The 14421-nt window shown below is 50.4% G+C and overlaps 1 protein-coding gene across 12 annotated transcripts in view; it reads left to right on the top strand.

Moving 5' to 3' along the window:
• Positions 1 to 65: 65 nt before the first annotated feature.
• The window catches only part of LOC104366503 (E3 ubiquitin-protein ligase TRIM9), a 68644-nt gene continuing 54288 nt past the window's right edge, over positions 66 to 14421 (top strand). For all 12 annotated transcript variants that reach the window (XM_042799055.1, XM_042799051.1, XM_042799054.1 and 9 more), the window contains exon 1: positions 66 to 958. In XM_042799055.1, coding sequence (XP_042654989.1) covers positions 143 to 958 — 816 coding nt within the window. In that variant the 5' untranslated portion in view covers positions 66 to 142. The remainder of the gene's footprint in view (positions 959 to 14421) is intronic.

The following is a 14421-nucleotide window of genomic DNA, read 5'->3' as shown; positions in this document are numbered from 1 at the left end:
CAATGGCGAGGCGCGGGGCGGGGTGGGGCGGGGCGGGCGGCGGGCGGGCGGCAGTCGGCGCTGAGGCGCGGTGGGGTGCGGGTCGCTCCTCTGGCTCTGCCGCGGCCGCCGCCGGTGCCGCGCCGCCTTCCTTCCCTCCCCTATGGAAGAGATGGAAGAGGAGCTGAAATGCCCGGTGTGCGGCTCCTTTTACCGGGAGCCCATCATCCTGCCCTGTTCGCACAACCTGTGCCAGGCGTGCGCCCGCAACATCCTGGTGCAGACGCCGGAGTCGGAGTCGCCGCAGAGCCGCCGCGCCTCGGGCTCGGCCGTCTCCGACTACGACTACCTGGACCTGGATAAGATGAGCCTGTACAGCGAGGCGGACAGCGGCTACGGCTCGTACGGCGGCTTTGCCAGCGCTCCCACCACCCCCTGCCAGAAATCCCCCAACGGCGTCCGCGTCTTCCCGCCGGCCGCCCCGCCGCCCCCCGCCGCCCTGGCGCCGCCGCCGCCGCCGCGCAACGCCTGCCTGACCTGCCCGCAGTGCCACCGCAGCCTGGTGCTGGACGAGCGCGGCCTGCGGGGTTTCCCCCGCAACCGCTTGCTGGAGGGCGTCATCGACCGCTACCAGCAAGGCAGGGCGGCGGCTCTGCGCTGCCAGCTCTGCGAGAAGGCGCCCAAGGAGGCGGCCGTGATGTGCGAGCAGTGCGACGTCTTCTACTGCGATCCCTGCCGCCTGCGGTGCCACCCGCCGCGGGGGCCGCTGGCCAAGCATCGCCTGGTCCCTCCGGCCCAGGGTCGTGTCAGCCGCCGCCTCAGCCCCCGCAAGATCTCCACCTGCACCGACCACGAGCTGGAGAACCACAGCATGTACTGCGTGCAGTGCAAGAGCCCCGTCTGCTACCAGTGCCTGGAGGAGGGCAAGCACTCCAGCCACGAAGTCAAGGCCCTGGGCGCCATGTGGAAGCTCCACAAGGTGGGTCCTGGCCCCGGGGTGGCGCCTGCCAGCAGCCCCGGCCGAGCCCCGCGGTTGGGAGAGGGCTGCCCGTCCAGCATGTCTGGTCCCACGCGGTCCACCTTCCCCAAGTTGGCACGGTGGGAGCATCGCCGCCCACACCAGGGCTGCGTTTTGCACCCTCGCTTGGGAGGAGAGTTGCCCGCCCACCCCGGCATGAGGGGGGGCTGGCGTCGGGTGGGTGATATTCCCCGTGGGTCCCCAAATCGTGCTGGCCGGCTCCCATGCACTGCTCCCCAGCAGTGACTGGGGGTGATGGCTCGGGGGTGGATCGGGGACACCGGCACCACGGAGCTGGAAAAAGCGACGGGGAGCGATGCTTTCGCAAGGAGGGAGGTGTGAAATCCGCCGCGGGGGAGGACGGGGACGTGGGAGTGGGGTGCTGTGGGGTGCTGCTGAGGATGAGCTGCTGCTTCCTCCCGCACACCGAGTCATTGGGAGGAGGAGGGGCGGCAGCACGGTAGCGGAGCCTTTCACTGAATACTGATCAGCTCCTCTTGAGCGTACTCACTCCCACACGCATCCTTGCTGGAGGAGAGGGTCCCAGCGCTTGCGGCAGGGATGCAACCGTCACTAGCTTCAGCTCAGCTCCATCCACCCCGCTGCCTCCCTCCCTCCTTGTACCAGTGACACCCGTGCCGAAGGAACTGGGGCAGAAGTGACTGGGACGCGGGCGGACAGGGCACGAGGGAATGGGCGTCACTCCTCGGATGAACATTGAAATAACTGTCCCCCGCTCCAGCAAATGTGCGCAGGCAGGAGCAGATGGGGGGGACTTGTGTCAAGGAGTGGTGGAGGCTGGGGGAGATGGGGAGGTGCATGACCTGCTCCGTGTCCAAAGGGGTTCGGCTGGCTTGCTTTCCAGGAACGTCCCTGTCATGCTTTGGCAGGCTGCGTGGCGAAGGGCAGCCCCGTGTTGGGTCAGTGGGTGTGTGGAGGGACAGGCCATCGCTTGTCATGATACCCCTTGAGAGGGCTGGAAGAAGAGCGTAACCACGTTATGTTGTAGTGGAGGAGGAAAGGGTACGGTGACGCCTGTTGCTTCAGGAAAGGGATCGCCCTGACCTCCTTTTACTGGGAGCAGGAACACCTCCTTCCCGGCTTCCGTGCGCTCTTACAAAGATGAAGCCCATGTGCCAGAGCAGTTTTGGTGCCCCATGGCCTCGTCCTTACGCACGGGGTGCAATCGCCGCTCCCAACCGGTGTTGGGCTGCTGGGGTGCACCACAGCACTGGTGACTGCTGACCTGCTCCCAGGAACACAGGGGCTCCTCTTCACTGGCGTGTTAACATGACATGAACCATCGGATGCTGTGAGCATCTTGCTCCTCTGGCCTGTTAGGAAACCCAGTAAGTGCCTGCTGTGTGAGAGCAGCCTGTTCTTCAAAATCTTTTCCTCCCGGCCCAGCTCTTAGTGGAGGAGGAACCCGTTCAGTCTGTGCTGACATAGAGCAGGAGTGGAGCCTGGTCCAGCTGTCGGTGGTGTTCTCCAAAATGAGAGAAATCTAATGGGCACCAGGCCTTTTTGTAAGCTTTTGACTTCGCCTTCCTGCTTTGACTCAGATGCAGCAAAGCACTTACTGAGATACATGCATGAGGATCTGGACGACTTTATATACAAGTACTGAGATACTTCAGGTCCTGTCCTTGTGTTCTCAATTAGGACAGTTTATTCTTCCTTGAATGCTTAACTTCTCTTTCAAAATATCTTTTCACAGGGCAGAGCTTTAGCAGTGCAGTATTTCACTGGTGTAGCTAACAGATATGGAACTGTAACGTTATTTGAAACGATGATTTTCATGCAGTTTCTCTCAGATTTTTGGAAATCCGAAAGTGAAATCATACCTGCCTTGAGCGAGTCTGTGTTTCTGCAAGGGTTTACTGCTGCTCCCTGATGTTTGCTTGTTACAAGAGGGAAAAGAGTCTGTTGAATCAAATGTGGCGGTGTGGTATAACTGAAGGGGGGATTTCATGGCCAGAGCTCAGATTGCTCCCTGAGAAGGGGAGAGGCTGTTCACTTTTCAGTCATTATCCTGGTTGGGACCGGGCATCAGGAACCAAGCCACCTGAGGGTTTGAGTGATGAACTGCCTGCAAAAGTACCTGGGTGTCATTTTTTTGAGGGGACAGGCCTCTGGCAGCAAGACAAACTTGCTGAAAGGTGACTTTTTACCTGGTCTTGTGGCTGTGATGAGTACCTACAGCTCGTAGGAAAGGACAGAGTCATCAGCTTTTGACTCCTCCATGATTATAGCACCTCTCAGTGCAAAATACTCTTTGGGATACATCTGTGCTCTTAATTTCTGACCTGAGGAGGCTGTGATTCTCGCTGCAGTCTGCCATGACCCGAGAATGTCTTGATGAGCTGTTGTTCTCGAAAGCAGCGTTCACGCGTCAGTACGTGATTGCCGGGCCCTAGGCAATTGCTGCCAAGTGCAGCATGCTTCGCTTTGGGAACGAGACCGAAGGGCTTTTTACAAACCTCTTCGGGAACTGCCCCAATTTTTGCTTTCCTCTGACAGAGCCCTGATTGTGTGCTTCTCGCAGATGATCGTTTCAAAATAGTCTGTGCTGAGGCACGATCAAACACAATTCAGGGAGCTAAGATTTGTAAGCTGGACACAGGTCATGGGAAATCCTCTCTCTTCCTATCTTTTTTTCGGGACAGCTGTTGGGAGAGGGGTAAATAATCAGAGAAGGATAGAGGAGAATGGATTTTTTTTAATCTGAATTGTCCCAGTTTTGCACATACATTACAGCTGTCTGGATTTTATCCTGACGAGCTGGAGCACTGCTTGGCATGTCAAAAGCAGAGACACAAGATGGAGCTGAATCATTTATTCTTTGCGCATTCAAGGCTGTCTTCCTTTAGCTGGGAAGTGTGTGGTGAGTACAGGCTCAGCAGCTTGCCAATGTTTTTTTATAGATAGATAGATAGATGCACACATACATACACAAACAGACTGGAAGGAACCTCAAGGGTCACGCAGTGCATCTCTATCTCTGACAGCCCTGAAATTCCATCCATCAGTTGATCAAGCTCTGTCTTTAAGAGCATTTTACTCTTGCCAATGCATGTTGGAAAGGTCTCACAGGAGCTCGTGGTTTTTGGTAGTAGCTTTTAAGTAGGTTTGAAAGCTTTCTGGCTTAGGCAGTGGACCGACAGTGATGTAGAGCAGTTATTCTTGACCATCTCTCCTAGGGTATCGGGTTGTTGCCCAGCGCTGTTGTAGCTGGCTATCCTCTGCAGAGTCCCTGGTACTTCTCATCCCATGGCTGGATGCCCTCCTGGGGCTGGGTCATGCCTGCCAGAGGCTGCTTTTGGTTTTGAGATCGGTATCCCGACCACAGCGAACATCAGCCTAGATTTACTGTACTCAGGAAGAGGCTGAAGAGGTCGGTGATGCCATGGGGATGCGAGCTTCTGCTCTCTTTTTGGGCAGTCGAGCAAGAAGCTTCCCTCTGCTTTGGGTCAGGATCATGGGTTTTCTTTACAGGGGCTCATGGGGCTCTCCCTCTTTTCTCCGCTAGCATCTCTTTCACATTCCTTTTGCCTTAAACCAAGACTCTGGGGTGGGAGCACTGTCCGCTTTGCCTCGACACTGAAAGGGGAGCAGGTTAGGCAGCCTGTCCAGTTCCTCTTGTAGTGAAGCAGAAACAGGTCTTGACTTCAGTGGAAGGTAAATAGTGAGCTCAGTTATACTTTTACATGGGATTTAACTGCCCAGGATGGGATTGCCCAGGCTAAAGGCACAAACTGTCCTGGAATTGTAAACCCCTGCAGCATCTCTGCAGATTGCAGTAGAGACCAACCCTGTGAACTGACATTACGCAGTCTGTTGAATCAGCTGTAATGATTGTTAGCAGTCAGAGGCTAATTAGCAGAGGTATTATCTAGACCTCAGCTCACCCAGACTGTCACTGGCACAGACGGGATGAGGGATGCGGGGGGAGCTCTTCTTTTAAGAATCACAAATCCTATGTACACTAGGCGTGACTTTGTTCCTGTTGGTTGGCGCATCTGGGGTGAACTAGAGGCTGGAAAACACTACTAGTGCCTCTTAATTTCTGCCCAGGGTACAGCAGGCATCAAAGCCAAGACAGGGACAAGCAGACAGCATTAGTCATTAGCTTTCTTGACTGGGCCTCTGTGATAGCTGCCAGAGAAACTTTTGTGGGGAGTCGCCTTCTCGAGGCATTGTGAACGTACTGCTGTGGGGTCCACGGGAATTCCTGTAGCCCGCAGCGCTTGTGGGAAGTATCCAGGGAGTTGCTATATGACGAAGATCTGTTTGCATTTGCAAAGCAAAATATTTGCTACTAAAACAGAAGCAGAGAGAATCCTTAATCTTTTCCTGTTGCAAGCCACGTTCTTTCCCAAGCCTTGGTTTGCTGGCCTTCCCGAATCCCACCGCCCTTGCTCCATCACCTGCCACCTGCAGCAGCAGGGTCCCTCCTGTCCTTTTCTAGCAATGCCAAACAGCCTTCCCGACTGCTCCATTTTTCTGTGGCCAAATCCTGAGAGCAGCCAACAGGCAGAGATGCTTTGAAGTCAGAAAAAAGCTAAGAAATGTCACTGAGGTCTGTGGATTTACACAACTTGTGTGTGCCCGGGATCCAGAGGTGATGCTGCCTTCTTGTATTAATTTATTTAGAAAACAGCTTTCTGTCAGCAGTTAATGGAGTAAGGAGCAACCACGAATATCATGTTAATCAAAGGTAATGTGGTACAGCAAGATCTACGAGGCGCTTTTAGAGCCCGTGTGGTGCTTGATGCCAGGAGATGTCCTCTTAGTTATTTGCAAATGGAAATGGGCCCCAGGCCATCTTGGAGCGGGTATAAATCACTGCAGCTTCATCAGTTCCAGTGGGAAGTCCCAAAATACATAGACTTGACAGGGCAGTTGTGTTGCACCATCTGTGCTCAGGCTCTCCAGAAGCTTTTAAGCATTTCAGTGGGCAGACTGGTGTCTGGTGGGATCTATCTTCCTCCAGAAAGTTTCTGTGCTCTGTGAATATCAGACATTTTCTATTCTCTCTGCACACTTCTGTCTGAGGTTTTTCTTCTCTTTGCCACTTTATGAATGAAAGATCCCGCTGGTTTGATATTTCTTGCTGCATTTACTGTGGTGCAGGTCAGGAGCATTGCAGCTGAGATGAATGAAAAATCAGCCCATGGATTAATTCTTGTCTCTCTTCATGGAAATTTCAGCAGATATCAGTGTGTCACCTGGAGATTCTTCTGTCACCACATCCCTAGCCTGAAAAACCAGGAGAATTAGCAAGCAGAGCAAACACTGCACTTGGTGTTAAGTAAATGACATGAGAGTGAGAAAAGGCATCGGTGTTTATTTACCAGGCTTCACAAGGTGCACTCAGAGAGCTGACAGCAGTGCAGGGTGGATCTTGGTCAGGGGCACGCTCTCAAGAGGCTTATTCCTGCTCTTCGAAATAATCCGTCCTTCAAAAGCTCTGGTTTTTAGAGGGAAAACTTTGCTTGGTGTCACTTGTCAGAACCTGTTCCCATTTGACCACAAAATTCTAAGGACTCTTGCAGTGTACTTTCTAGAGATCCAACACATACTGTTTGGATGTATTTTCATTTTCTTTCCTAAAGTTTGAAGGAATTTTCTGCATCCCTTGATTAACTTGCATGATCACATACATACTCATTTAAAGCAGAGCGCTTTTGAATTGCATGTGTTCTTCCCAGCTGTATCAAAGGATAATTTAAGAAAATCCAACAGTTGAATCATTACAACTCCCCAACTCTCAAAACGGCTATTTTGACAGCCTTGTTCCCTACTTTGTTTGTTCTTCGGGCGAAGCATTCTGGGTGGCTGTGGTATGCATTTTACCTGTTAAATTGGCTTATAAATAAGCCAGCTCATTCCCCGTTCATTCAGATAGTCCTACTGGGATGAATTAGATAAATATCTATTTAGAGCAAGCACATAAGCCAAAGAGAGCTCATGATCTAGATCTCTGGTGACTCTTGCTCAGGTAGCATCCTAGAAGGATCAGCAAAGGCTGGCGTGGCAGAAGCCCAGTTACTGTGAAGAGTAAAGCAATGGTACCAAAGTTCTCTGGATAAAAGTTTCTCAAATTCTTCTGGACCATCCAAGCAGTAACTGGAAAGACTGTGCAAGTAGGATGGTTTGATAAACCAGTGCTCTGGGACTGCTGTGGAGGGGTGGCTTACTGGATGAGGGTCCTACCAGGTTGTCATAGAAAGTTTAATAGCTTTCCTTTTTAACAAGGAGACATATTGGTATAGAAACTGGGCCCAACTCCCAGTCATACCAGTAGCACCTCACTGATGAGTGCAGAAGAGAGACACATCCATTTATAATGCAAAAGGTGACAGAGCTGAGAACAGTGTGTCAAAGGATTCAGCTTTTCTACTCAAAGGAAAATTTTGTTGGCGATCTGAACTACCTTGCATTTTGCCTTCAGAATTGGACACAGCTTTTGGGGGCAGCCTGACCTGGAGCCAGCTGGAAAAACTCAGTGGAGGCTCAGCTTTTTTGATAAGAGCAGGATTTCTAGCTAGAAAGAATAAGGCTTTTTTTCTTTTTTGGGGGGTTGGACCCTTGCATTTAGTTCCACGTTTTTGCCTTTCCCCTGGCTGGCCCTTCTGGATTTGCACCATCAGTTCCCTTCTCACAGCACCCTGCAGCAGGGTTGTGTAGTGTGTGTGAATTAACAATGGCTTATGGTTGTGCTTTCAGCTGGAGGGTGTCTAATACGTCCGTAGCATCACTTGTTTAAGCCTGTGCTGTGGAACTGCAGCTGCCTCCCACCTGCAGCTCTTGGGGGTCTTCTCTGATGAAATCCCTTTCTCCTCCCAGATTACCAATGCCCCTTGATTCAAGAGGCATTAATTCTTTTAGCATCACCACTTTCCTCCTCCCTGTTTTTTACCTCTTGACTTTTGCAGGCATCAGCTGTAGGCAGTGGAAGGAATGGCTGCTCCTGGCCCTGCGCTGGCTGCTCAGGGTCTCTGTCCCTTTGCTTGCTGGGGGCTTTGCTGTGCCGGTGGGCTTTCTGCTTGGGAAGGACCTTTCTGTCTGTAGAGGCAGACTCAGAGGTCTGATTTTGACTCCAGGGTGTTGTTAGGAAAACAGCCCTTTCCAAACTTGCTTCTCTGATTTTATGCTGTGGTCTCTCTGTTAGAGTATGTAAAGCTGGAAGAACAGGGGGTTGCGTCAAGCTCTGAAACGGATTTCATGTTTCTTATAAGGCATATTTATTGATTTCAAGACACAGACATATTGCTTTGGGGTCAGAGCCACCATTCCCTTGCTCCCCATCCTGGCAGGGCTGGGCTGTGTTACCCAAAGCACCTGGTGATTCAGCCTGAAGCAGGGGAGGAGTGGGAAGATGCTGGCAAGTGTGGCTCCGGCTGTTTTTACTGCAGCGTGGAAAGGAACCCTGGCAGCATTTCCCTGAGGATGCTGAAAAAAAAAAAGGGCTGGGCTCGTGGCTGTGACTGAAGGCCAGCTCTCCCTTCTGAGGATTTGCCTTGTGCTCCTGGGAAAGTAACTGCATAGCTTCCCTGTCTGTCCTTTCCCCTGCCTCGGACTGCCCTAGCTCGTCCAAAGCTGCCTCTTAGAAATGTATGTTTAGTACAGCTCCCTTCCTTCAGCCCAGCAACCTGATCATGGTGTAATGCAAATTCATAGTCAAGCACCTTCTGCTACACGTGGAGATGTACTGAGAACTTCCAACAATGCAGAGGGCATCGTAGCTGTCAGGGCTGGGTGAAATCCCATCAAGGCCATAATGAGAGCATCAGCCTCCCTCCCTGGGAATGCAATTCCATACATGCTTAGTCTTAAATTGAAGTCACAGAGATTGAAGGGCATGACTTAAATGCTTTCTTGAGCAGGGATGTCTGAAATGGTAAACTGGTGAGAGCCCTTGATGTGCAAACAGCCTCGGATTAACTGCGTGCTGGGTGAGAGCTGGCGTTGTCCCTTGGCTCGGTGACAGATGCCACTGTTTCCTGGGAACACGGCGCTCTTTCTTTGGCAGGGTACAAGATAGAAGTGTAAAACAAGCTTTGACTTTCATAGCAAAGCCAGTGAAGTCGTAGTCTTGCTGTCTGAGGAAGCAGTCAAAATGCTTCTGATTGTCCCGATGTATATTTTATTGGTGCTCCTTTGTAGTTCAGCTGACTGCCTCTCTCTTATGCCATTTTTATCTACAGCCAGCTCTTTCTGAGGGTCTTTTCTAGAAGGTGCAGCAGCAGTGGTTTAAGTTACACTGTTGCATAAAAACCCACTCCCCTCCACAGCTCAGACATGGCCAAATTTGTCTTGTATCCATCCCACAGCAACACTTCTTCCATCTTGTTGTTGAATTCCCTGAAAATGAGGACCCTGAAAGGGCATTTGCTTAGGTCTGTGCCACCATCAGCCCACAGCTTGGTGAATCAGAGCAAGTGCATAGATACAATTTCTCACCTATGAGATTATTTCTCACCTCCCTCAGAGCACAGTAGCTAAAATTTGTTGTTGACTTCAAAGAAAAAAAAAAAAACAAACCTATACCCTCAAAGAGTTGTGGCATTGTGTAATTTTAAATTGTGCCCTCTGGCTGCTTGGCAGGATGGGGGGGAGCTGAGCGCTGCATCTTCCCCTCTCTTTGCTAATGACAGATGACAGCCCAGATCGAGGGCCAAGGAGGTTATTTGATCGTATCGACTGTGTGTATCGTGCTGTGCTTCTGGAGCTACGAACCAGATGACCGATCAGTCAATCCATCTGTGACTTGGGCAGTGGTTAGGCTCTATTGATTTCCTACTGCAGCGCCAGGCTGTCAGATGGTGACAGGCACGCTGCGAGCAGCGCCGAGGAGGAGCCTTCCTCCTTTTCTAGATGGCGGGTGACTTACCCCCATCTCCACAACCCTGCCAAGCTGCAGGCTGACCCGCTGCCTGTTGCAGCAGGTTTCTGGCTCGTGGTGCCGTGCCGCGGGTATTTGCTTTTGGCAGATGTGCCAGGTGTGGTGGAGTGCCCCGACGTGTGATCCCTTGATGAGCTGTCTGTAGGTACGTGCCGGAGGAAGGCCACCGCTCTGCTCTGCTGCTGGGACGTCTCCTCGTTGTGTCAAGCCTAGAGGAATGCATCTGTTGCAGGGGAAAAATATGGGAGGAGGGAAGGGAAAGGAGGTAGGATCCCACCCCATGCTCGCAGCTGCATTCTCCTTCCCCACCTTGCAGCTGCAGCACTTTAGCAACCGGGGAGGATCCAGGGACAGTGGAGTGCTATTTATTTAGAGCTAAGTCTGACCCCATTCCTAAGTGCTCTTAGGAAAAATATGCCTCTTTCCTCTAGCGATAGAGGGAGTGTAAGGAGCTCTACCTGACGAGACCAAAACCTCATTTGAACCCTCTTTGTGATTGAACTGGAGCCATTTTATGATTTGAGCAAGTCCGCTGGCTCCAGGCTGCTGAGAGAACCAATACAGGTAGATTTTGTTTTGAAACAACCCTATTTCTGCTCAGGCAAAAGATATTTTGTTCTATTCTAGCACAGTTCTTCATAGCGAGCGAGAGCCCAATGCAATGCAGCAGAAGGAGGAACAAGCAAGCCACATCTTCTCGGTGGTATCTTGAGACTTGCATGAGTAGGTTATCATGGGGAAAAATGCCAAAACTGGTGGAGCTGTTTGTGCTTTAGCTGGCTTTTAGCTCGTGCCTCACAGGTTTGATTTCCAGGGTTTTGTATCTGTCCAGGTACTGGTAGCTGCATGGTCAGTCTTCTGAGAGTGGGCAGTGTTGGGAATCGGAAGTCTGGCTGTGCTCAGGATCTTGGAAAGCGCTGGGAATGAAGTAGTGAGATCAGATTTATAAGTAGATGCTCTTTACCCCAGGCTTCTGCCCTATTTCTTAGCTGGAGTAAATCAAGATAGATTCATTGACTTAAGTGTTTTCCTCCCTGAGCATAATCCTTTCCCTGTGACTCCTCTAGAAATGAGGGGAATATGCAGCCCACTTCAAACATGAGCTGTGTGTGAGCTGGGGGAATACCTCCTGCAATTATGTGATATTTCTTCTGCTGAGTAGAAAAAGTGGGGATGGTTTTATGGGGCTGTTTCAGTTCCTGGGATTGTTTGCAACTCAGAAGAGGCAGTGTCACGAGGATGACACTGCACAAGGTCATTTGTGACAATTAGCACAGATCATCTTTCTGCAGGAGCACATGTACTCAGCGTTTGGCATCTCAGTTCATCTTGTGATGCATCAAAAGGAAAGTTCGGGGGAATAATTTGTCGCGACTGCAGCAGGCTGTGTATGGTAGGATAAAAGTTCTTCCTGCCATATGCCGCAGATCTGGCTTCAATAAAGCTGTAAATTGTGAGAGTTGTCATGAGTCCTGTCAGATCTAAGAGTCTTGGGTTTCACAAAACCAGTTTGTGACCCCAGAGAGATCTGAGAGGGAGGTACAGACTTTTTAGCAGGGCCTGGACCAGTAGGACAAGGAGTAATAGTCTTAAACTAAAAGAGGGCCTGTTTAGACCAGCTATTAGGAAGACATTTTTTACAATGAAGGTGGTGAAACACTGGAGCAGATTGCCTGGAGAGGTTGTAGATGTCCCCTCCCTGGAAACATTCAAGGCCAGGTTGGACACAGGGCTCTGAGCAACCTGAGGTAGTTGAAGATGTCCCTGCTCCTGGCAGGGGGGTTGGACTAAATGGCCTTTAAAGATCCCTTCTGACCTGAACCATTCTGTGACGGCTGAGCAGTTTGATGCCAGATGGGTCTGGAATGGCAACATGTGCAGGAATTGATAGTCTCAAGACTCGGCTAAGGCCTTTGTGCCATCAAATGCTGTTGACTGCAGTGATTTGTCCCATCTCCATTCAGTGTGTGTGATGAGAGTTGACAGAAACCCGATGATCGACCTACATGCTTTTGCAAAACTGGAGGGTTTTTATGGTTGCCCAGCTCCAGCCTGTGGCACCTGGCCCATAAAGTCAGTGTGTTGGTAGCACAAACCCGAGGGCTTCATCACCACCCAGAGCTGCAAGGGCTTCTTAGGGTTTTATTATTGAATTGGTGGTGATTCCCCACTGCAGAGAGCAATCATCATGTCATATGAGAGGAAAGATGCTAGCCAGAAAATGAGTGAGTTGAGCTCGTATTTAATCAGGAGGCTGGGATTGGAAGGGCGGGATACTGGAGTTTTTCCTCACCCAGAATGTGGGCTGGTGGTTTCCAGCAGAGATCACTAAGGCTGTCCAAAGGGTACCAAACAGTGTGATTTCTTCAGAGTTGTCTTCAGGTAGGTCATAGAACAGTTCTCTTCTAGTGAATGTAGTTTTCATCACCTTGTATGTTATAAACAATAAAATGGATGTAATTGAAAACAAAAACATACAAATAGAGTTTGTATTTATGCAGTTGCCAGGTGTTAAGCAAAGAGTTTACATCACAGCAGGGTTCCTGAACCCAAGAAAACATCCACTTTACTTGGAAGTACCCCACAATACATTTGATTTAAATTAAATATAATGAAGCTTACAGGACCAATGTCATCACCTGTCGAGATGTGCAGCAGTGTCGAGTTCAGGGGAGCTGTGCCGATTTAGGTTGTCTGAGACTCTGCTATAATATATGACCTATTAATAAATGTGCTTACTGGGGATCCAGAGCAGAGTTATGCACCTAATGACCATCTCTGTGAAGAGCTTTCAACCTAGGCAAAATGTTTACAAAATCAATATTTATTATAGTGCAGTCATTTTGTTTATATAGAGAGTTTACTTGGTTTGGAGTCTCCAAGTTGATTTGCAGTTACAGTTTGAAGGAGCCGAGAGACCTCTGAATGCAAGTAATATCACAAATGTGTCAGGTGTGTAATTTAAGGCCAGATCCTGCCTCCTTCATTTGTGCAGTGGTCCCTGCCTCAGGAATAGCTGTGGTAACTTGAAGTGGTTTACTCCTTCACTGTGAGGTTGGTGGAATTTGACTCAGAAAATGTATATGCAATTGGTAGGTAATTTATGTAACAGTTTATGTAACAGCTTACTGCATTCGCAATTTTGCATATGCATAAATACATTAATCTACCTCTTTGTTACTGAGAATATTTTAAAAGCAGGTAGCCTCGGCGGCTGCACAGCTCTACAGTAAAGCATCGGTATTTATTTTGAGACAAAGTTGATACATAGATGATTATTTTTAATGTCTGTGTTCAAAGGGACCGATAACATACTCTATAATTAAATAATAGAAATACCCCTGGCCTTAGACAAGGGATATGGAGATGATAGGATGTGAATGTGGCAGAGTGGATGGGGGAGAAGGGTCTCTTGTTGCGCTCTCCCGCACACCCACGGGTGGGCTGGTTGCCAGTGGCCTTGGTCAGCCAGCTGAGCCCCCCGGTGCCCAGGGGGGCTCCTGGCACCGCTGCATTTGCAGCAAGTGCATTTTGTTGCTGCTTTGCTGGGAGCCTTGCGAGCCCCCTTCCCTGTGCTTGGGAGAAGGAAGGGGAGGATAGGCCTGGGCAAGCTTTGCTTAATGAGCTGGTTTTCTTTTCTGTATTCAAAACAGGTTGTAAGGTTAAATAGAAACATATTTAAGTCAGTCAGATTCTTCAGGGATCAAAGGTGCAACCCAAATGAACAGGCCCTGACACTTTTGTAACTTACCCCTTTGCCTTGCAATGTCTGCTGAAGAAAGCCTAGACATGATGTTTTAGAGTTATATTAGAAACCCTGATTTTCTGCAACATTTGTGTTCAGAGCCGTTGTCCTTTACTCCTTCCAAGCTGTCACGAGGAGCAACCGCAGCCTCTGCATCGGGCTGGTGCTTTGAAGCCGGCAGTGCTGGAGGTGAAGGCAAGCAGGCGTGCTGCCCTGCACAGCCCGGAGGGCACGGGGCAGCCGTGGGACAAACCCAGGCTTGTCCTGTGCACATGGACTGTGAAACCAAGGGATCATGGCAGGGACATTCAAGCTGACCACCTGGGAGCTAATTAAGGGTCAGGGCTAATGAGCTCAGGCGGAGCACTGGGCTAATCCCACTAGAGTAGGTCTGCTGTTCATCCAGCTCTGTGGCGGGGGCATCCCAGCTCAGACACCCATGGGAGTCCCTGCACCCTTCTCATCTGCACATTAGCAAAACAATACCTGTCAGAGCACCTTTGAACACTGCCAGGCTACGTGAAGCCCCTCTGCTACGTGTACGGGCTGCTGCTCAGATGCCCCTTCTCCTGGGCAGGTACTCTTTGCTTACCGATGGAGTCCGTGCTGCACTAGATCAGAATTAAGCAGCAGGAGGAGCAAAGCTCATCAGAGCTTCAGCTGCTGCTCATCCATGTAGCCCAGCAGTGGGAGACCAAAGAGCATTTTAACAAACTGATTCCAGCACCTGCTAGCACATCATGGTGTGTTTGCTCTCTGCACCTGGGAGAT

This window comes from Tyto alba, unplaced genomic scaffold (assembly GCF_018691265.1).
Source record: "Tyto alba isolate M040663 unplaced genomic scaffold, T.alba_DEE_v4.0 Super-Scaffold_29, whole genome shotgun sequence".
In the NCBI taxonomy this organism is placed as follows: Eukaryota; Metazoa; Chordata; class Aves; order Strigiformes; family Tytonidae; genus Tyto; species Tyto alba.
This window is presented reverse-complemented; position numbering and strand designations above follow the sequence as displayed.